The 21,776-nt window shown below is 45.6% G+C and overlaps 6 protein-coding genes across 7 annotated transcripts; 3 read left to right on the forward strand and 3 right to left on the reverse strand.

Annotated features, from left to right (window-relative positions):
• The first annotated feature begins 308 nt into the window (after positions 1–308).
• LOC108150656 (protein MEMO1) lies at positions 309–4,028 on the forward strand. The gene is made up of 6 exons (XM_017278923.2): positions 309–483; positions 2,092–2,173; positions 2,244–2,312; positions 2,373–2,485; positions 2,548–2,659; positions 3,447–4,028. The coding sequence occupies exons 1-6, from the start codon at positions 435–437 to the stop codon at positions 3,907–3,909; spliced, it is 888 nt and encodes a 295-aa protein (XP_017134412.1). The 5' UTR covers positions 309–434; the 3' UTR covers positions 3,910–4,028.
• Positions 520–1,926, reverse strand: LOC108150665. The gene is made up of 2 exons (XM_017278931.2): positions 1,613–1,926; positions 520–1,479 (listed from the first exon to the last, which is right to left on the reverse strand). Exons 1-2 carry the CDS (start codon positions 1,690–1,692, stop codon positions 678–680), a joined length of 882 nt encoding a protein of 293 aa, XP_017134420.1. The 5' UTR covers positions 1,693–1,926; the 3' UTR covers positions 520–677.
• A 315-nt stretch (positions 4,029–4,343) lies between the features above and the next one.
• LOC108134801 lies at positions 4,344–18,232 on the reverse strand. Of its 2 annotated transcripts, none has more exons than XM_017255264.2 (15): positions 17,180–18,232; positions 16,398–16,481; positions 16,149–16,327; positions 15,615–15,776; positions 15,398–15,543; positions 14,499–15,081; positions 13,157–13,999; positions 13,062–13,088; positions 12,288–12,368; positions 11,638–11,774; positions 8,928–11,570; positions 7,076–7,933; positions 6,098–7,014; positions 5,085–5,292; positions 4,344–5,015 (listed from the first exon to the last, which is right to left on the reverse strand). In XM_017255264.2, the coding sequence occupies exons 1-15, from the start codon at positions 17,720–17,722 to the stop codon at positions 4,648–4,650; spliced, it is 7,779 nt and encodes a 2,592-aa protein (XP_017110753.1). In that variant the 5' UTR covers positions 17,723–18,232; the 3' UTR covers positions 4,344–4,647. The 2 variants fall into 2 exon arrangements, with proteins under 2 accessions (XP_017110753.1, XP_017110745.1); XM_017255256.2 differs by having other exon boundaries at positions 16,149–16,339.
• An 846-nt stretch (positions 18,233–19,078) lies between these two features.
• On the forward strand, positions 19,079–19,347 carry LOC108135881 (cytochrome c oxidase assembly factor 4 homolog, mitochondrial). The gene has a single exon (XM_017256788.2). The coding sequence runs from the start codon at positions 19,150–19,152 to the stop codon at positions 19,345–19,347; it is 198 nt and encodes a 65-aa protein (XP_017112277.1). The 5' UTR covers positions 19,079–19,149.
• LOC108135872 (peptidyl-tRNA hydrolase 2, mitochondrial) lies at positions 19,331–19,805 on the forward strand. Its single transcript, XM_017256776.2, has one exon. The coding sequence runs from the start codon at positions 19,331–19,333 to the stop codon at positions 19,748–19,750; it is 420 nt and encodes a 139-aa protein (XP_017112265.1). The 3' UTR covers positions 19,751–19,805.
• Positions 19,743–21,359, reverse strand: LOC108135863 (GTPase Era, mitochondrial). Its single transcript, XM_017256766.2, has 2 exons — positions 20,377–21,359; positions 19,743–19,997 (listed from the first exon to the last, which is right to left on the reverse strand). The coding sequence occupies exons 1-2, from the start codon at positions 21,317–21,319 to the stop codon at positions 19,810–19,812; spliced, it is 1,131 nt and encodes a 376-aa protein (XP_017112255.1). The 5' UTR covers positions 21,320–21,359; the 3' UTR covers positions 19,743–19,809.
• Between the last annotated feature and the right edge of the window lie 417 nt (positions 21,360–21,776).

Below are 21,776 nucleotides of genomic sequence, written 5' to 3' on the forward strand. Positions count from 1 at the left end.
GTACCAATTTGTGTATGTGTAATTTTTAAAAGAATGCACTTTTATATGTTGAAAGAATACTTTAGTGTACTTATACATAACGAAGAATTGCTAAGAAAAGGATCTTCTATACATTGACAAAATAGGATACTTTTGTGACTTATACATATCGATCAGCTGAAAGTTGAAGTTGAAGAGTTTAATTATTTATTAGCAGAGCTCAATTTAAATCCCAAGTTTGTGACAAATATATAATTTAAATAAATTTAAAATACATTAAGTGTGACCAAACGTCACTGGTAAATAACTCTCAATTTGGTGGACGTGGGTGTTTTAAAAGAAAGGCAACGGTCACACTGCTGGCACCAATAACAAAGACTACGTTTTTTCTACAAGTAACTGCCAGTTAATAGCACTAACCAACTAAACAGAGTGATTAGTGATCTCGTGTCAACATGTCGGCCAGAAGAGCAACCCACGCAGGCAGCTGGTACACGGATTCGGGTGAGTGATAACCCGAAAAAAGATAACACCAGTAAATTGCAGATGCATCGCATGTGTGTGTGGGTAATGCGGGCGTATGTATGTGTATATATTGCACCTGCGTGTGTGTGTGTGGGTGTATGTGGGTAATGAACTTTAGAATGAACCACAAAACAACTAATGCATATATATTCTATGACTAAGTAATGGGCACTTCAGAAGTTCTTTTCGGGATCGGAGCCCACCGAGTTGCGGATCTCGTCCATGCGATCGTAGGCTATCTCGGTGGCCCAGCACAGGCGCTTCTCCAGTTCGCTGTTACGCTGTCGCTGCTGACGCAGTGCATCCAGACCGTGCTCCAGCTGGGTGCAGGCCTGAAAGAAGGTGCTCAGCTCTGGGATGTCACCGAACTCACCGGGATGCCGGCGGAATCCCTGCGTCGCGTCCGTGGCCAGCTTGTCCAGGCGATTCTGCAGGTAGCGCTGGTTGAACATCGTCTGCAGCTCCTGGGTGGTCGCCTTGCCCAGCTCGTTGTTGGAGTCGTTCAGGTGCAGGTCCCGGATGCGGCTCTTCAGGCCCGAGAAGTTCACCGACTCGAACTTCTCGCCAATGCTCTGGAAGAGCTCGTAGCTCTGCTTCAGCTCCATCTGCATCCTCTGCACATCGTCGTCGATGCTCTTGGCTCCATGGGATTCCATGAACTCGGCCCGGGCACTGCGATCCTTGGGCGCAGCCTCATGGCGGCCAGAAGTTCCGGATTTGAGAGAAAAGCTGGAGGAAGTGGAAGTCGGATCCGTTTCCTTTTTCTGGGCATCTCCACCCGCCAAGCGATCTTCAGATGATCCGCTCCCAGCCGAAGAACTCTTTCTGCTGCCTGGCAAAGGCGGTTTACCCACCTTCTTGGTGGTACTGCCCGATTTCTTGGCCCTACTCTTCCTTATGGGCCCAAAAATGGGCAGCGGATTGGGACTCAAGAGCAGTTCATGTGTTTTCTTGCTCTCGGATTCGTCCGTAGCCCTGTTGTATGCACAAATAATGGATTGATTATTATTTTGATGGTGTATAATCAAGAATTTATGGACATATTTCTTTAAGTTAAAAATCCTTTGAGCCTTTAATTAAGACTCGAATTCTTTCACTTGAAACTTACTCCTGCGCCAATATAGCAGTCAGTTCATTCCGTATGCGATTCATTAGCTCATCGCTGTGTTTTCCCTTATCATTTTCCATGTCGGAATGTTTTAACTAAAATTTTAATCAATATTTAATAACTTAAAGCGCTTTTCTGATTTGTCGAATCAGCAAGTCTAATACCAACTGGTGATATTATTTGTTTGTTTGCTGCTAAGCAACGCCAGGCCAACTTGATTCACTTAAAAAACAATACTCAGAAGCTTATGAACAATTCAAATTATATTTTTAAATATTTATTTAGAATGATTTTATAAAAGCAAGATCATTAGATCTTTTATGGTCGTAAATGTTTACCAAAAAGTCTGAACAGAGTTTAATATACAAATCCAATGCAAAGTAAGTTGGGTAAAGAACAAAATCTCGTTGCATTTTATTGTTTAAGATTACAAACGACATTTTACTAATTTTTTTTTAATAAATTCGTCTTGATTTCAGGGTCAGAGCTCTCCAGACAGTTGGATCGCTGGTTGGGTGCTGCGGATCTTTCCCATGGACCGGCTCGCGCCATTATTGCTCCGTAAGTGATAAGTTAAATAATAATAAAAATTAGTTAAGAATACATTATTGAAATTTCTGAAACTCAACAGACATGCTGGATATACGTATTGTGGTGCCTGCGGGGCGTTCGCCTATCGCCAAGTTAGCCCAGTTGTCGTGTAAGGACCTGAAATTTTAGCCTTCTTCTATCAGAACTTTAATAGAACGTTTGATTGCAGAAAGCGAATCTTCATACTGGGCCCCTCGCATCATGTGCGCCTGCGTGGTTGTGCCTTATCCGTGGCCAAGAAATACAGGACTCCACTCTACGATCTCAAAATTGATACTCAGAGTATGATTGTTGAGGCAGCAAAGTCGTGCTTGGCTTTTAATTTAATTGCTCATTGATTTCAGTCAACGCTGAGCTGGAGAAGACTGGACAGTTTTCTTGGATGGACATGAAAACGGACGAGGATGAGCACTCTATTGAGATGCACTTGCCTTACATAGCAAAAGTGATGGAGGAGTAAGTTGAACAAGAAAGAAAGCAAGCCATATTGTATATAACCTTGTAGTGAATTCTTTAAAACATCTTAACTTTCATCAGTTTTCGATTGTTCCCATGGGGCTATATAATATAGTTGGCCAATTTCAATGCAAATAAAACCCTCATAATATGAAATCATTATTTCAAAATTGTAAATTCCTTAAAAACATATCTTTAAGGTAAAGGACAACCTAACTTTTAAATTATTTTAATGCACTAATCAATTAACAACATCAGACTTAAGAAGCCTGTAATATTTTTTTAGTTTGCCAAAGAAATTAAGTTAACTTTTCGAAATAAATTATTTTTTTTTAGCAATTTAAGTAAATAACCATAAATCGTCGTTCATCTGCACTTCGAATTGGAATGACAATGTTTGAATATCTAACCTTTTTTTCAATTTAAAAATAAAAAAAAATTGTATCAATCCTTTTTTAAAAATGTCTATGCTAATTGTATATTTTTATATTTGCCCCGTTTAGTATAAAGTATAAACTTCACGGAAATATAAAAATAATTTTCAAAAGTTGCTTCTAAAATATTTTTAATTGATATTTTTATAAGCAAAAAACTACTATTATTTTAACAGGAACTGTATATCGAAGAACTAAAAACAAATTAAAATACAATAAAATTGATAATTCTTTTGCCCTATTAAGCTTTAAGATATAGTCGTCCGATCCGGCTCGTTCCAACTTATTAATTTAAATAATGTACATAAAGAAATATAAATTTGTATACTAATAAGAGACTTGTGTTCTTGCAGCTACAAGGATCAGTTCACCATTGTGCCTATCCTGGTGGGTTCGCTGAATCCCGAGCAGGAGGCTCAGTACGGCAGCCTGCTGTCGTCTTACCTGATGGACCCCACCAACCTGTTTGTGATATCCTCCGACTTCTGCCACTGGGGCCAGCGGTTCAGCTACACGTACTACGATCGCTCGTGCGGGGCCATCCACAAGTCCATCGAGAAGCTGGACAAGCAGGGTATGGACATCATCGAGTCGCTCAGTCCGCAGTCGTTTACCGAGTACTTGCGCAAGTACAACAACACGATATGCGGTCGCCATCCCATTGGAGTGATGCTGGGCGCCGTGAAGGCGCTGCAGGATCAGGGCTACGACAAGATGAGTTTCAAGTTCCTCAAGTACGCCCAGAGCAGCCAGTGCGAGGACATGGAGGACTCCAGCGTCAGCTACGCCTCCGGATCCCTCGTCTTTGAGATTTGAATGTCATCAAGTATTTTAGCCACTTAACAGCAGCTAACTCGTGGATTTTTAAGCTTAACGTTTTTGTAATTACTAGCATCAAATTGAAAATTTAAAATAAACCCAATTATCTCAAGAAATTCTTTTGAGTTGATTTCGTTTTTTGGAGTTAAACTAAATTAAAACTAGAGAGAAACTAGTGATAATAGACTAGTTTCTATCTGGTTGTAATTTATATTTTTTTTTCTTTTTCATTTAAAGTTTGTATTAAAACTGTTAGCTTTTCTGGTACAAGTATTATATATCTATATATTGCTATAAGTTTTGAATAGATCCCTAAATCATTTAAGTGGTAAAAATCGAAAAACTTTAATGAAAACAAATCTTTAGGTGAAATTTACACATTTGATGTCATATGAAATATAATTCCCAACTCAATAATTTCTCAAGTTAAGTTCCATTTAAGTAAATTTTTTCTTTATTTTTTCTCTTTTTTGTTGAAACATTGAAATTGACTCCTAAGCCATTTTAAATGATTCCTTGGATGCGTTTTCTGTTTTCTGGTTTTTTGTAATTTTATGTTTCGTTTTTTTTTTTTTTTTTTTTTTTGTTTTCCTGGTTTTCATATATCGTTTTTCAGCCCTATCGATGAAATGTCTGCGTATGTGGTGAGCGGTATGAATGTGAGGGAGGAGGGAGTTTCGCCTCAATCTGCTGGCCATGCAGATGCCGCATCACCTCTTGTCATGTGGCTGTGGCTCACCACCAAGCGGCTGCCGCATTGGCGGCTCCACCGGCGGTGGCATCCGCCGCAGGAGCATCACCGGGCCCTCCCGTTCCGTTGAGACGCGAGCACTGCTCGGCATCGCTCGCGATCTGCAGCGCACTCATGTTCTGGACGAACGTCTCCAGGGCGGCGGCACTCTCGTCCGGACTGTACGGCGAGGTTCGCTGACTGAGCGGGCTGCGGCGCAGGAATTCGTTCAGGTCGCTGGCCACGCTGGCCGCCTTCGATCCGCCCACCGGCACCACCGAGGGATCAAAGTCATAGCCAAAGGGATCCGGCGGAGGTGCCGCCGGCTGTGGCATTCGCGTCAGCAGATTGTTCTGCACAAAGAGGTGGGAATCTGCAAAGTGATTTGTTGATTGTTGATTATTCGGCGTTGGATTGTGTACCTATCCTCATCACTACTCACCACTGCCGTAGTCGGCGGCCACGTTGTCGCAGTAGTTGGCACCTGGACCGACGCCCGTCTGCTGCTGCTGCTGCTGTTGCTGCTGTGAATCATAGGCGTTCGAGGAGCGCACTCGGCTGCCAAAGACGCTGGTGATCTCGACATGGTGCGGCGATGGCGACGCGTTGTTGCGCGTGAAGTTGGACTCCGATATATTGTGTATGGAGACCTGCAATTGAAGATGAAGTGGATGAGTCCAGGGAAGTCTAGTTCCAAACTGTTCGGTGTGTCATTTAAATATTTCAGTTGCAAAAGCTATCAAACTAAATCTCTTCTCAAATGACATTTTTAAGATTTCGATTAATTTCTAATCACTCAAAAGGTCATTTTATTGAATACCCTGGTAACCCTGTAAAAACCGATAAATCGGGAATTGAAAATGATTATGTGATGCAATGACTGTTTAAAAAATAACTAAAGAAAATATTTATATGAAAAATTAGTTCAACAAGTTTAAAACATCCATAAAAATTGGGTTATCAAAGCGCATTTGACATATTTTGTTTTTAATTATTAATGTTTAAAACCAAACTTTAAAGAAAATATTTATATGGAAAAATTGGTTCAAAAAGTTTAAAAAATCTATAAAAATTGTGGTTTCAAAGCGCAATTGAGATATTTTGTTTTTAATTATTACTGTTTAAACAAAAAATTAGTTCAAAAAGTTTAAAAAATCTTTAAAAATATGGTTATTAAAGCGCTATTGAGATATATATATATTTTTTAATTATGTTTAAGAAAAGCATACGATTTGATAAGAAAAACGGAATGTAATGGATACATTTATTTTCATATTTCCTCCACAAAAATTCAAAGTGTGCAACCATTTCCCATAGGAATTCCCCTCATTAGGATGAGAAAAATGAAACGAATGGAGAGGGAATGGATTGGTGACTCTCAAGGGACACCGGATAGTTTGGGTAGTTTGAACAGATCTCCTGGCCCAACAGCCAGTTGCCAGACCAATCACGCACCTCGTTGTTGAGATGCTGCCCCGGTATCAAGTTCTTGAGGAAGGCTGCGTCGTCGTAGCGAATGACTCCGGTGTTGGGTATGCCCTCCAAATAGGAATTGAAACCGGTGATGGTGGGCGGCGGCGAGTCGTCGCCACAGTTGTGGTGCATATGACATTCGCTCGATCCACCGCCACCTCCGTTGCCTCCGCCACCGCCAGAAGCCTGAGAAGCGGCAGCCGCCGCTGCCGCTGCTGAGAACACTTCGAAGCCATTGTAGTAGCTCGACTGCTGGTACTTCTCCTGCAGCGGAACCCCTCCGCCTGCTCCTGGCCCAGAATTGTACTCCGACGACGACGACGACGGCTGCTGCTGCTGCTGTTGGCCAAAGCTCGGCCACTTGCTGTCCTTGGCCCTTTGTTTCAGCTCGCTGCCGATGGCCGAGAGACACTTTTGCGACTGCTTTGGACGGGCTATTACCGCCGCATCGCCGACCAGTCGACCGGGACTGTTGCCTCCACTTCCGGTGCTGCCAGGTGGCACATTGGTGCAGCTAATACTGATATTGTTGTGCGTCCCATTGCCGCCGTTGCTGCTGCCACTGCTGGCCGCTCCACTGGAGAAGTAGGAGAAGTTGTTGCTGTTCCCGCTGTTGCCTCCGCTGCCACTGCTAACCTGACCAACAGTGGCTGCAGTAGCCTGTTGCTGCTGCTTCTGCTGCGTGGCCCGTGCCGCCTCGGCGACCGCTTCCTGGGGCGTGTAGTAGTTGACGTTGCCGCCAAACTGACGATAGCCGCCCATGGCCAGGCCATTGGTGACCGCCTGATGCAGCGCCGGATTGCGTATGGTGAACATGCCGTTCTCGTTCTTAATAATGGCGGCTGGCTGATCCATGGCCATTGGCGGCGCAACTGGCAGACCAGTGCCAAAGTTTCGCACTGCAAGTTGGAAGTTTTAACAAGTCCTCTTTTATAATTTATTATGCTGCACTACACTTACCTGGCGGCATTGGATTGGGATTTGGTGGCATCATGCCACCGCCGGCCACTGGACCGTTGCCTTGATGGAACATGGGATTCCGCAGCGTGATAATGTTGCCGCTGGCATTGGTTTCTATGGTGGCTGCAGGGGCTTGCGAAGAAGCGGTTTTAAGGCCATCACCTGCTCCCGATCCTGAGGCTCCTCCGCCCGATCGCTGCTTGTTGGTTGCTCCGGAAGTGCCATTGTTACCGCCGCTTCCACCACCACCACCACCACCACCACCGGACTTGCCACGATTGCGGCGCCGTCGTCTTGAGGATTTACCACTGGCACTGGCCGCCGATGCCGCGGCAGCCACATTTGGCGGTGCCGCTGGAGCCTGGCTGTTGCGATTTGGTCGCGGATTGGCCTCCACCATGATCACACCATTGGGATCCATGCCCGCGGCCCCAGCTGCTCCATAGTAGCCAGCCAGTAGGTGGTGCGACTGCTGTTGGAAGTGATGCTGCTGCGCCTGCTGCTGCTGATGCTGCTGCTGCTGCTGCTGGTGCTCGGAAAGCGGCTTGGACAGCAGCCGGATGGACTCGCTCTTCTGGCGCAACTGCTCGCTCTTGGCCGGATCCACCTTGGTGAGCGTGATGCCGGGCGGCAGTGAGAGATGCTCCACTTGGACGCCGCGGTTCAGCTGATCCATGATGCTGCAGTTGGGCGATTGCGATGGCTGCTTCGAGCCGCCACTGCCGCCCGACTGGCCGATGCGCAGGTGCTGCATCTGCTGGGCCAGGGTGCTGGCATAGCTGCCCGTCTGCGGTGGAGGTATGGCCACTTCGTTGGGGTTGAAGTAGCCCATGTTGTGTGGAATGCCGGAGAGATCCTCTGCAAGACAGGATAAATGGAAAATCAGGGTGAGTCAATATAAATGTAAACAGGAAGGAGCGCTAATGTCGACTATAAGATAACCGTTATTTAGCTAATAACTTTATATATAAATAAAGTTTTTGGTGGCGCCATCTGCCTAGATGTTACATTTTAGGACAGGATAAATATAAAGTCAGGGTGAATCAATATAAATGTAAGCTATAAGGAATGCTAAAGTCGACTGTAAGATAACCGTTACTTAGCTTATAACTTTAAAAATAAATAAAGTTTTTGGTGGCGCCATCTGTTACATTTCAGCTTATAACTTCTAAAATAATGGTTCGATTTGAAACATTTTTGTGTGAGTCGAAAGATATTAACTAAATTAACATACATATACATATGTACATCTTTATAAATGACCTCTAGCGTGTCTCAGCTTGACATGACAAACTTTTGGGATGTACCTATGTATATGTACCTAGGTTTGTACCTAACTACCTGCGTTACCTAGGTTAAGCTTTTTAATTATCTTAAGAATTTGCTATGTTAGGTATTTAGGTACTGAAATATCTATATTTACTTTTGTTTTCAAATTAGCATGATACCACTAAATTGAATTTGGTTTTATTTTCGCCAATATGCAAATAAAAAACATAATTTGACTGCAATTTGAAGAAAATTTAGTTTCACCGCACATGTAAGATTTACGATGTTTCCTAATTCAACTACAACTTCGTGAAAATTAAAAAAAAAAAAGTACCTTTGTGTACCTTTTACCTTACCTAGGTACTTTTTTATTTAAATACCTTGTACCTTACCTAGATCCAAAAAACTAGTACATTTCTCAACACGGGACATTGATTCTGATCAAGAATATACTTTATGGGTTCTTTAAACCTATTACTAACTTTTCAACGTGTTCAATGTACCTTTTTACTCTACGAGTAATGCAACTATGCTATTGTAGAGAATTTTAAAGTTAAATCCCTAGTTTTTTTCCCCAACTCACCCTGCTTCTGGCGATGTCCGCGCTTGCCGCGCTGCGATCTCTTCGAAGGAGCGCTTGCCTCGACGGGATGAGCATTGGAGTGCTGCTGAGCCAGCTGCTGCTGCTGCTGCTGCTGCTGAACCTGCTGCTGTTGGCCACCAGTTGAGGGCTTCGTCCGACCATTTCCACCTCGGCCACCTCGCGACTGCTGGTGCGTCTGCTGAGGCGCTTGGCTGTGGGCACTGCGATTGGATTCGAGGGGATTTCCAGGAGTCTGCTTCTGCTTCCGCACGGATTCCGCTGGACGCTGAGGCTGGCTCTTGGCAGGCGGCGCCTTCTCCTGCTGATACGACTGCTGCTGCTGCTGTTGGGGATTGGACTTGCCAGCAGCGGGAGTGGCGGCCTTGCCTCTTGCCTGGGCCTGAACCTTCGCTGGCTGCGAGGTCTGCTGCTTTTGCGGCGCCTCCTGTTGCCTCACCTTCTTGGCAGATGCGGCAGCTGGAGCCGGAGCAGCTGGCTTCGGTTTGGTGACCACTGGTGGAGCAACTGGCTTGGCAACTGAAGCAGCTGGCTGTTTGGTGGGCTGCTGTCTGATGGGCTGTGGCGCTGGTGCTGGCACTTCTCCACCATCCTCCGACTCGCTGCCCGTTTCCCACTCGCCCTCCGACGAATCCTGCATGTGCAGCGATTTGAAGGGATTGTTGTCCAGCTGGCCGGGATCCAGTCGCGACTTGAGTCGCTTCTGCCTCTTCGGAGGCTCCGGCTCTGGATCTGGCTCTGGCTCTGGCACTGGCGACACCTCCACCACCTTGGGCGGTGGCAGCTTGGCAGCCGCTTTCTTGGATGCAGCCTTTGGCTTCACACTGCACACCGAACTCTCGCGCGTGCTCTGCGGCGTCTGCGACTTGGAGGAGTTGCTGCTCGCGGTGGAACTGGAGGCGGTGGTTACCGCCACAGCAGTTTTCTTCGCCTGCTTCTTGCTCTTCAGTTTGGCCTCCTGTTCCGCCGCCGCCGCTGCTGCCGCCGCTGCTGCCGCCGCCGCTGCTGCTGCCGCTCGCTTAGCCTCTTTCTTTTTGGCCTTGGCGCTCTTTTCCGGCACTGAAGCCGGAGCGGCGACGGGCAGAGGGATGGGTTCTTCCGGTTGGGACGGGGCCGAGGCCACCATGTGCCCGTTGACAAAGGTGTAGAGCAGCTTGTCCTCGTGCGGAGCACTGCCCTTGGCCACCACGGTCACCTGCTGCTCGGCGCCCGGATGGGGCAGCTGCACGCGGCGTATGGTCACAATGCGCTTCGAGGGATCGGCAGTGATGGAGTTGGTCGCCATGGCGGCAATCACATCCCGTGACAGTTGCACCGGATGCTGCGACGGCTGCGGCGGGGCAAAACATACGGGCGTATTCTGCTGACCCAAAATTGCAGCTGGAGCTGGAGCTGGAGCGGAATAGAAGGAGGTGCTGGTGCTGCTGGTGGTGCTGGTGGTGCTGCTGTTGTACTGGGGGTACTGGAGCACAGGTGGCGGTGGAGCAGCAGTATCGGCAGTGGCCACCAGTGGCGAGCCCCCGTTGAGGATCTCCTCCAGCTGGGCCATCTTGGCCAGTTGCTGCTGCTTGGTGGGCAGGTAGGAGAACTTGAACTCGCTGTTCGACTGCTTGACGGTGGCGATGAGCTCGAGGATCACCGTCTCCACCTTCGCCTTGGCCCGCTGCAGGTTCTTGATGTTCGCCTCCAGCTCACCGATGCGCTTCTTCTCTCTTTTCCGGCCGCCCGCGGCCGTCAGTGCCTTCATCTCGTACTTGTCGATGAACTCCTTGAAGTAGATGTCCAGAAACTGGCCACGCAAATCCTCCAGCTCTTTGATGCGTTTCTCCTCCTCCTTGCGCATCTTCTGCTTGGCCTTCTTGGCCGCCTTCTTTGGGTTGGAGGTCTGCGGCTGCTGTGACTTGCCCTCGATGAAGTTGAGCGTCTCGTTGATCCAGCGTTGCTGATCCTGTTGGCTGTCCTGCTGGCTGTAGGTGCCCAGGAACTCGGCAAAATCCTGCATCATGTCCTCCTTGCTGTAGTCGGCCGGAAAGCCGCCGCCGCGTTTGAAGGCGGCCACCGCAGCGGCCGCTTCTGCGGCAGTTGCCGCCGCCCCGACGTCCGTGGCATCCGTGTGCATCTGGAGACGCTTGCAGAGGCTGTCCAGGCGCAGCAGACTGTTGTCGCCCTCCTGCTCCACCTGTTCGCCAATCTCGTTGAGAGCTGCCGCTGCAGCCGCCGCCGCTGCAGCCGCTGCTGCCGGCGGCATCTTTCGCGGATTGCTGGGAATGGCGTTGGCGCTGGTGCTGCTGCTACTGGTGCTGTTGCTTGATTGCAGCTGGGCCGTGGCGAACACTTTCAGGGTGGGTGGCTGGTTGGGCGGCAGGGATTCGGCCTTGGGCGGCCGCTTCGGTGGGATGGCTGCCGGCGGTGGCACAACAACTGGCTCCGGCTGTGCGGACTTGGCCTTGGATGGCGTGGCCTCCTCCGTGGACTTGGTCTTGCGTTCGTTGACAATCTGGGAGAGCTTCTTGCGCAGTCGATCGCGCGTCTCGTTGAAGCGCGCATGATTGCACTCCTTTTTGACGCGTTTCTTTGAGTGATTCTCCTTGCAGGGCTCCCCAATGTCCGCATAGTCAGCACAGCCTAAACAGGTTAGAGAAGCCCATAATTTTACTTATAATTAATGGAAATATACCTTAGGTATACTCACATTTGCGCATCTTCTCCTTGCTCTTCTTGCTGCCTCCCGCATCGCCATTGCGGCCTCCGGATTGCGACAAGTTGGAGTCGCCTCCCTTGGATTTGGCACCCGACAAGCCCGTAGTGCTATCTGGCTTAGTACGTTTTCTGAAAGGATAAAGATTTGATCAAGTAAATTTAGTGCTATCTAGCTTATTACTTACTCTTAAATGATTTCAAATATTTTATTTATTTATTTACACAAAGCTAAATTATAGTTTAAACTAAAAGTTAACTTTATACAAAGCTAAATTATATTTTAAAATAAAAGTTAACTAAAATTCAGAGCATTAGCGACTGGATGACATTAGTAAAATATACATAAGTTTGTTAAACCTTTAGGATAAAGCAAAAAAAATAGATTTGATCTAGTAAATATATCTATAAAGAATGCAACCTTACAGAGCTTCTTCCTTTGGTAAATTTAATTTGATTTTAAGAAACAACTCTTTGATACCGTTGAAATATATTTTATGCATCATTTTTAAGTACAAGTTTTTGTTTGAAATAACATATTTCTCTTCCCATTCTTCTTTTAATTTTTACCATTTAAACAAACTCCCTTTGGAGAATTCTTCATCTTTTATAGTAATGGTGTGTTATTTTTTGTTCTATACTTACATTATCTGAGAATCATGCAACATCATGAGCTGATCCACTCCAAATTGCATCTTTTCTATGTTGGCATCACCCAGCGTAAAACTGCAAAATAAATACAAAATGTAGTAGAAATCGGAAAAGTTTAACAAAGCACAAACTAATTTTCCTTAGATTCGTTTGCAAAATGTCATTTGCTGTCATACAAAGCCTGCTGCATTGCAATGTTGCCACGGAGCCGAAAAAACAGTCTCCTTTTTCTACATATTATTACTCCGATTTAAAATAACATTAAGAGATTTGATATAAGAATTAAAAAAATTTTTGTTTTCCTTAGAATTGCTTGTTAAGTTCTTTTTCTGATAGGGAATACCGTGATACGATGAAAAGTGTTTTCGATCAATCAACAATAGATAGATAAAGTTATCAATTAGTTCAGTGGTTTAGAGTAGGATTGCCAACTTTGATTTTGCCACTATATTTTGTCCAATCAAAGCTACCTCCTTTTTTCGTGAGTGAAATATATAATTTAATACCATTTCATCTTTTATTAGGGCATTTTTTGTTAATTACTGAAAAGTCAGCCAGTCTAACCGGATAGAATAAGTACTTTTAATTTTATTTCAGCAGAGGTTCGATGCCTCTATATTGTTCTTACTCTATGAAGAGAGCGGCAGAGCAAATGGTGCCTCTATATAGTTCTTACTCTATGAATAAAAATATAGAAACCCAAAAAGGCAGTGTATTTGTTGTGCATTTAGTTTAAAGGCAGTCAGAAATATAAAAACCCATACTTACTCATCAGTGATTTTAAAAGGTGAATATCTGCATAAGTGGAATTGAAACATTATTTAGCAATCTCCGTAGCAGAAATGACTTTGATCAAGACTTACCCAATAACCTGGGCCAGAAACTGTTCGAATCGGCCGTCGTCCTTGTCGCCAACCACACTGTTCAGCCGCAGGCGCAAATCCCCCTTCAGCAGCTCCAGGTGGTCGAAATCCGTGCTGCTCGAGTTGAACTTAACAAAGAAGTTGGCGTAGATGGAGAGGACGAAGGTCCAGTAGGTTTTGTACACGTAATGCTGGTTCCTCAGCTCCTGCAGTTCGGCAGGACTGGGTGCCAGCTTCCGGTTGAAGAACATCAGCGAGGGCAGCGTGGAGCGCAGCTCCTCCCGCGTGAAGGACAGCGGCTGGAAGCAGCGCAGCAGATACTTGGTCAGCGGCGGCGACAGCTGGTTGGCCAGGATCTTCCTGGCCAGCTGACAGGCGGAGACCCGACAGTTCTCGCCGCAGAAGAACTGCGCCTCGATCGTGTCGTGGCGGTAGCGCTTCCTGGTGGTCAGGTGCTGGAACACCGCCCATGCGATGTGATATGTGGTGCGCAGGGTGTCCGTCGGCTCCGCCTGCCGCCGGAACACCGATCCGCTGTTGCTGCTGCTGCCGCCGCCGCCGCCGCCGCTTCCGGATGGTGACTCATCCTCCGGGAGATCGCTGGTGCGACGTTGCTGCTGCAGCTGCTGGGCGGCCGAGGAGCTCGTGCTGGCCGCCATCGCCAGCGCAGCCGTAGCCGCATTGTGCTTAGCCTCGTCGCTGGTGCAGGTGCTGAGGATCTTGGACTTCATCAGCTTCGGATCCTTCTCGACAATGCCGAGCGTTGTGCACTTGGCACAATGGCCCGCTTGCCGCGGTCGCAATGGAGTCCCGGCGATGGAGCAAGTGATGCATTTACAGTCCCTGCAAAAGGAAAAAGGATTTAAGTATTAAGAGTTTTTATAAACATGATCATAAAGGCTGATTATGAAAAAGATTAGAAGATTTCGTAATATATGCATAGATTTTCCCTTTTTTGGTTTTTCAAGTCTTAAAGACTAAACCCTATTTTTACGAGCTGATAAGAAATTGCAGTATAAATGTTAGAGCTATTGTTTACAAACAAGGAAAATGTTTTTATAAATTCATCGAATACTTCGCATTTAAAAAATGTTTCCGTTTCCCTTTATTGAAGAGATCTACATATAAATGATAACGATTTAATGAAAGGATTTTAAATAGGACTCCTAAAACTTAATTAGTTGCTACTCTTCTTGTAAGGCCTGGTATTAAATTTCATTATTTTGTAGACTGTTTTGGCTAGTTCAATGTTATTATATTTTAATCGAAAAATTTGTAATTTTAAAATGGTTAATTATTACGATTTGTTGAAAGTATTTTAGATAGAACTCCTTGAACTTACTCGTTATGGTGCTCGAGCAATGAATTGCACTTCTTGCAGAGATCCTCGTGCACCAGCTTATTGGGCGGATCGTAGAAGCCGTCCGGCCACTTCAGCTTCGTGAAGGCCATGATGTTCTTCCAGGCCAGCTGGCGATCCACGATGCGCTGGAAGTCGATGAACTCATCGTCGCTGATGTCCGGCAGCGAGAACGAGGTGGCGTCCAGGACGACCTTGTCGAATATGTTGTACACATCCAGCAGGCCCATCCGGCGCTCGTGCTCCGTGGGCGACAAGTTAAACTTGTTCAGCTCGATCCAGATGTCTGTCCAGCGGCGCTCGATGGAGTGCATGTGCTCGTCGAACAGCATGTACCGCTTGATCAGTGCCGTCGTCTGGGCCGACGGAGCCGCCTCCTTCAGCGACAGGATGCAGGCCAGCATGGTGTCCCCCAGGGGCGTGAAGACGTGGTGCTGGAACAGACGCTGGCACAGCAGCACCCACGACAGCTTGAACTTGCGCAGAAAGTCGTTCTCAAACGCAAACAGGCTGAGGGAGATCTTCTGCGAGATGCAATTCAGATCGGAGTAGCCATCCAGAATGTCTAAACGGGATTAAATGGAGCAATGAATCATAGTTAAAAGCATTCTAGCGATTAAATTTCATTCGAATTTTTTGGAATAAACGCTTATAAATTTATGCAATACGTCAGAGTTCATAAAGAGCTCTCATTAAACAAATGTTATAAAAAAAAAATCCATTCCAAGTTTATTTAATCACTCTTTACTGATTGGAATGAAAATATATGCGTCATAGTTATCTAGGGAAAACCTTTTTCTGTGTGCTTGAAAAAATATAGTTCTTTCTCTCAGTTGCAAAAAAATATCTTGATTTGAAAATCGCTTTCGTTATGCTCTTACATGTCAGCATCCTTTCTCCGGAAATTTTCTCGTTCTCCTGGATATTCTGGGCAATTTCGATCATGCCCTCGGAGAATGCCTTCACAATGCATTCCACATTATAGGCGAGTATTTGTAGCAGCAGCATGGGATTGTTGGCCATCAAACTGGAATGTAGAAAGGGTTGCAATCAACGCTTTTAGTAAAGTAGTGGTCCACTCCAGAGGGTTTTACTTACATGGCGCTGAATAGCACTAATATCATATTATCGGAGATCGCTGTATCATCAATAAAATCAAGATATTCGGCATTCTTATCGTAGAGGTAGCCGCTTGTAATCCAATAGATCTCCTTGTTGCATTCAAGCAGCTTCTCAAACTTATTGTAGGCAGCATCGTTTCTGTAAAAAAGATTTTTAAATAGTAGATAAGTTATTAATACATTAATTTATATGTCTATTATTTAGGTGTTTTCTAATTCCAACCAACAGAAAGTAAAAGTAAAATATGTGAAGAATGATTCAATAAATAAAATCATTTGAATGATTCAAGCTTGCTATCATATTTCAAAAATTTCAAATAAAAATGTAAAAAATATTGATTTTTCCACGAAAGTATATGACTAATCTTGATAACAAATAATAATAATTTGCAAGTATTTTGACCGTCTGACCTAAGATTGAGGGACCAAAAATGTATTACTATAACTCTCGAAATGTTTGCAACGCACACAAATAGTGTATACTTTTTTAAACTGTTTAGATTTGTCTTACTTCAGCATGGGACTGTAGGCTTTGATCAGTACGTCCAGCAACATGACCACCATGTGCGCAGCCTTAAATTGATCCATCATAATAGCCATGATGGTTTCGCGGTATTCGAGACATTCCTTGCAGGAACAAAACGTGAAGAACTCCTCCTTCCGGTGTTTCACAAATATGAAGGCAAGATTCTGGAAATATAGCTGCAATGGATTAGGAGTACGTTACGTTATAAAGTGCTAGTATTTCAGGAAAACGCACCGTAATTGCACGCAGCTGACCGTCGGCATCACGCAGCGGATTCTTTGGATCCTCCGAGAACAGACGCATGTTCTCAATGGCCATCTGCAAAAAAAGGATATAACAGTGTTAGCGATCATAATTTACTATACTCTTAAGGGTATAAAATTGTTTTTAAGACGAGTAATTCTTAATTCCATGTATTTTATCTATCCAAATATCTATCATTACGTTTTTTTTAAACATAATAATATATATAATCTAATGCTTATTTGATTGATTATACTAATATTCTGTTCTAGTTTAAATTTGAGGTGTGAAAAAATGATCCAATAAGATAATAACTTAGTAAAAACTGAATCTTTTATCCAATTGAAATACTATAAAGTTATTTAAACTCTAAGCTAATTCTTATTTTCGATGATATAGCAAACGAACCTTGTTATTCCGTTAGAAACTAAATACGATTAATTCTTGTTTGAGTATAAATTCAACGAAACTCTTTAGGGAATTACTAATTAATATTATTCCATCTAGTTTGTTTTACTTGCCCAATAGCCAATTAAAGTTTGCAATAGGAATAATTTGTGGATCTCCCTAGACCTATTATACAATCGGTGGAACTAATAGGAATAGGTCGTCCTTCCAAATATTTATACTTTTAATATACGATCTATTTTCTATGTTAGAATCAATCCAAACAAAATACGTTTAGTAGGACCTTAGTTAACAATAAGCTAGCCTCAGTACGTGATATTATCAATAGTAGTATCCCTAGTCTTATTGTCCCTTTGAAAACCCACCAAATATGAACGCGTCTCGTCGTTGGGATCGCCGCCGCCCTTGTGCTCGCACTCGTGGAGCAGCTTGTCGCTGAGCTCCAGCTCGATGGCGTTGTCCTCCCGCTGGCTCCACTGCATCAGGGAGACGACCTCCTTGTAGACCGTCTCCGCCTTGGGGGCGGGGGCGTAGGGATCGAAGGGCGGCAGGGCGAGGATCGTGTGCAGCGTGTTGATGATGTTGCCCTCGGGAAAGTTGAGCCGCTCCAGGAGATGGCAGGGCGGCGAGCTGCTCCGCGCCGGCTTCGCGTGCTGCTGGACAGCAGGCGGTGGCGACGGATTCAGCTGGGAAGTGGCTGTGGCTGTGGCGGTGGCGGCGGCATCGGCATTGGCGGAGCAGTAGGAGGAGGAGGTGGCCTCCACATCCACATCCACATCCACATCCATATCGCCGTCCAGGGCGGACATCACATGGCAGCAGGAGGGCGACGCCTCACATGGCAGTTCGCCATTCACCAGCGGCTCCTCCGCATCCGTTTCTTTGGTGTGCGCCACCTGATCGGCCATCGTGATCGGCGGGGGGTTGCAGGGGGGGCTGTTGGGTTGGCCAACCGACCAACTCAATCCCCGGACCGGACCGGATCGGACCGAATCGGATTGGGATTGGGATTGGATCACTTGCTAGTCTTTGGTGCTTCTGCTGGCCAAATCCGCGTATGCGCGACGCATTATTATATACGAAATCACAGATGTAGATGCACTTTCACTCGTTTCACTGTATGTGTGTATGGGTTGCTGTGTGCGTGTGCGTGTGTGTGTGTGGGGATTGGATTGGTTTGGTTTTGGAATCGAATCGGTTTGGAAAAGAACGCAACGTTAACGCGCCTTTTCCCTCTAAACGCGCCAAGTGCGCCTCTGGTTTACGGACTTTCACTGCCGGGCCATCCGATTTCCGGGCACTTTCCGTTGCCTCGCCGTTTCCGTTCCGTTTGCACCCACGATTGTTGTGATTTTCCGCTTTTTGTGATTTTTCGCCTGCTCGTTGCAATTCGCTCGTTGCTCGTTGATTGCAATTGCAGCAGTGTGACCGACGTTTCTTTACTTTGGAATACCGTAACGCCTCGCAAAGGGGGCCGGAAAATGCTCAGACCTCATGGTCACACTTGTTTTGTAATAAATTTATTTTACACGTTATTTTTCGGAACTGTAACTTGCTTAAACTTGCGAATCGCGCGGGTCCCAAACTTTTACAAAATTAAGGTTTCTGGAAGACTACCATGTCCGACAGTTTTCCCGCTTAGAACGTTTGTTACTACCATTCTTCCATATCTTTTTTGTTTTCCCGCAAACGTGTAAAATTGATCTCGCTTAAAAGCCCAGGAAAAAAGGTTTATGCTTCTTGATTAAGCGATCTAAAATAAATATTTTTTAGAGTTTTTAGCCTTTTCTAAATTTTTAAATATGAGAGCAATACACATACTTAAATGAAATTAATTGTTTTAAGTTCGAATTGCATAGTTCGAATTTAATTTAAAATGGAATTAATTTATATGTAAAAAGTCACATATAGCGTGTTTATTGTTTTGATAAAAGAAAATGTAGATCAGATTAATTTACTACTCGTTATTTGCCATATAAATAAATAAACACATTGTACTCGACTTTTATTTTTTAAAATACATACATATAGAATTTATTGTTTTTCTGTTTTCTATATCGAATATTTTCCAATAACTTACTAACATACATAAATTTGCGCTTATTTGTTTTTGCCCTTCACATGATGGCTGAAATTGTAAGCCTTTATATACAATTTCATATATATTTAGTGCGCTTTTATACAAAATGCGGTACCTTAGTGCCAAACTTATATCGCACTACAGTAATCGAAAACTATCGTTAATCTATGCGATGCGTTGGCAACCCTGGCCGAATTTCGTAATTCGAAACGAATTGGAGCAATAGCAATTTCAGCCGGCTGCGTGCAGAAGAAAATGTCCGCAGCGACGGATCAGGATCCAGTGGAACTGATGCTGAAGAAGACCGGTTGCATAGAGCTCCACTACAAGGTGCAGGAGTGCATTGCCGAAACGGGCGACTGGCGGGCCTGCCAGGACAAGGTGAAGGAGTTCCGGGCTTGTATGCAGAAGTACGTGGAGCAGCAGAGCCAGAAATATGCCCACGTCAAGTAGCATCCTGCAGAAGTTCCTCAGCAACAGTTTGTCCTTCGGCAAGTCCACCAAACTGGCCCTGGTGGTGCGGTCCGACCTCAAAATGTCCAAAGGCAAGACGGCGGCGCAGTGTGCCCACGCGGCAGTTATGTGCTACCAGGGCTCGGAGCAGGGTACCAAGCTCCAGAAGGCCATCCTGCAGCGATGGTGCCGCCTGGGCCAGCCAAAGATTGTCCTGCGCGTGGACAACTTCGAGCAGTTGAGCTCACTGGAACGGCAGGCCCAGGAGGCGAACGTGGTGGCCGCCATGGTGCGGGATGCCGGTCGCACGCAGCTGGAATCGGGAACGGCCACCGTGCTGGGATTGGGTCCCGCCCCAGCCGAGGATCTGGACAAACTGGTGGCGCATTTGAAGCTTTTGTGAACTCTTAGGTTTATGTAACGTTACAAATAAAGTACAATAAAGTAATCAACAACAACTGCTTAGGATGGGCTCTTCTTGCCCTTGGCAACCGTCGAGATGGTGAGCGACACCGCCTGGCCGAACATCTCCACCAGGTCAGAGGTCACCCGCTCTGTGATTTGGCGCAACTTGCCGTTGCCCTCGCCGCAAATCAGGCGCTCAATTCGCGTCGTCGGGCACTGCACCTGCACGGAGGTGTAAATCACATCTGCAAAAGAGAACGGAGTAAGAAAGGATCTAAAACAAAGCGATTATACAATGATAAATGATAATACTAATGTCAAGTTGGTCAATTCTATGCTGAAGAATTCGCGTTTGGATTATAAACCTAACCTAACTAGCAGTATGGAAATATAAAGCTTTTTGGTCTGTGCTTAACTATGAATTCTTCAGAATAGGATTCTTAACAGATGGGCGAATCAAACCGCATATTCTATAGATGAGTTTCGTCTTATTTGAGTCTAAACACAAAGCAAATGGGCTATAATTATGCTGAAGAATTTGCGGTTTAACACCTAGGCTACTTGTATTAGTACTATCATCTCAGGACTCTAGCTTTGCAAAAGGTAGGCCTGTCTCCTGCTTACTCTTCTCCACACTGTAGTACTCCAGCTCGCACTTGAGGTTGTAGGGAATCTCCTGCGGCAAGTAGTCCAGCAGGCGGGCTCGCACGCTCTCCACAATCTGAGCCTCCGGTCTGGAGTCGGTGTGCTTGTCGGCTGGATACTTCCAGGCCCTGGGCTTGGCCTGGCCCACCAGGTAGTGCTGCAGCTCCTGCAGGCCGCTGCCCGTCATGGCGGAGACGAGGAAGACGTCGCTGAAGTGACTCCAACTGAATTCCCGCTTGTTGAGGCGCACTTCCTTCGCCGGCGGATCAACTGCAGTGCTACCCGGAGCTGCTCGCTTGCCCGCAGTCAGGGTGTCGTTGGTCAGGGTCTTGATGAGGTCCAGGAGCATCCGCTTCGATTTCAGGGCATCAATCTTGTTGAGCACCAGGAAGCTGGGCAGGTGGCTGTACGCCTTCAGCGTGTCCAGGACTGTGGGGTGCAACTCCTTCCGCGTCCAGCCGTTTGAGGCATCGTGGACCACTGCAATGATGTCCGCATGCTGGATGGCATGGCGGTAGGCGCTCTTGAAGCTCTGGTCCAAATGGTGCCGGCGGATCTCGTGCTGGGTCACCAGTCCCGGAGTGTCGTAGAAGACCAACTGCGTCTGACCGGTGGTGCAAATGGCCGTGCTCGACTGGCGGGTGGTGTGCACCTTGGCCGAGGTGGGGCACACGCGGTGGTTGACCGTGTTGTTGATGAACGTGCTCTTGCCCACATTGGGCACCCCGATTACGGCGATGTGCAGCGATCGCTGCTCCTCTCCGGGATTCCTGGCCTCCACGGGCGGCGGACGTGTGGTCGGAGCAACTGCATCACTGGTTGGGGCGGCGCTGGTCAAGCTGCGCACGTTCACAACCAATAAATTGGGCTTTTTTGTGCTGTTCAGCAGTTTTAACGCGTTGACAAACAAATTAAACCGCATCTTGCAAAAGCCCCGTTTACACTTATTTACACAATTGCATGTCTGATATCGATATCGATTGGATTACCGATAATTGCTGGGCAATCGATTACAAGCAATCCTGGTTTTGAATAGCTTGGCGCCAATTATATTCTTGTTTTATCAATAAATGAATATTGCAGAATTTTAATTACAATCATAATTAAAAAAAATCCGCTTGGCATGGTGAAAATTTGTTTGAACAAAAATGTAAATGATTTATCTCAGTGACTACAAATAGGTATTAAAACAGATACAAAATTAACACGAAATTTTATGTTATCAGTAGGTTATCCAAATATGTAAATATATAAATGAACAAATCACAATAGAATTGGTTGGTGAAACTTCTTCAACTTTCACTTTTTTTTATTGCTCATCAATAATATTGATTAATGAATAGCAACCAGTGTTTATACAAAAAAAAATCGTAATTTAT

This window comes from Drosophila elegans, unplaced genomic scaffold (genome assembly GCF_018152505.1).
Source record: "Drosophila elegans isolate 14027-0461.03 unplaced genomic scaffold, ASM1815250v1 contig_476, whole genome shotgun sequence".
Classification (NCBI taxonomy): domain Eukaryota; kingdom Metazoa; phylum Arthropoda; class Insecta; order Diptera; family Drosophilidae; genus Drosophila; species Drosophila elegans.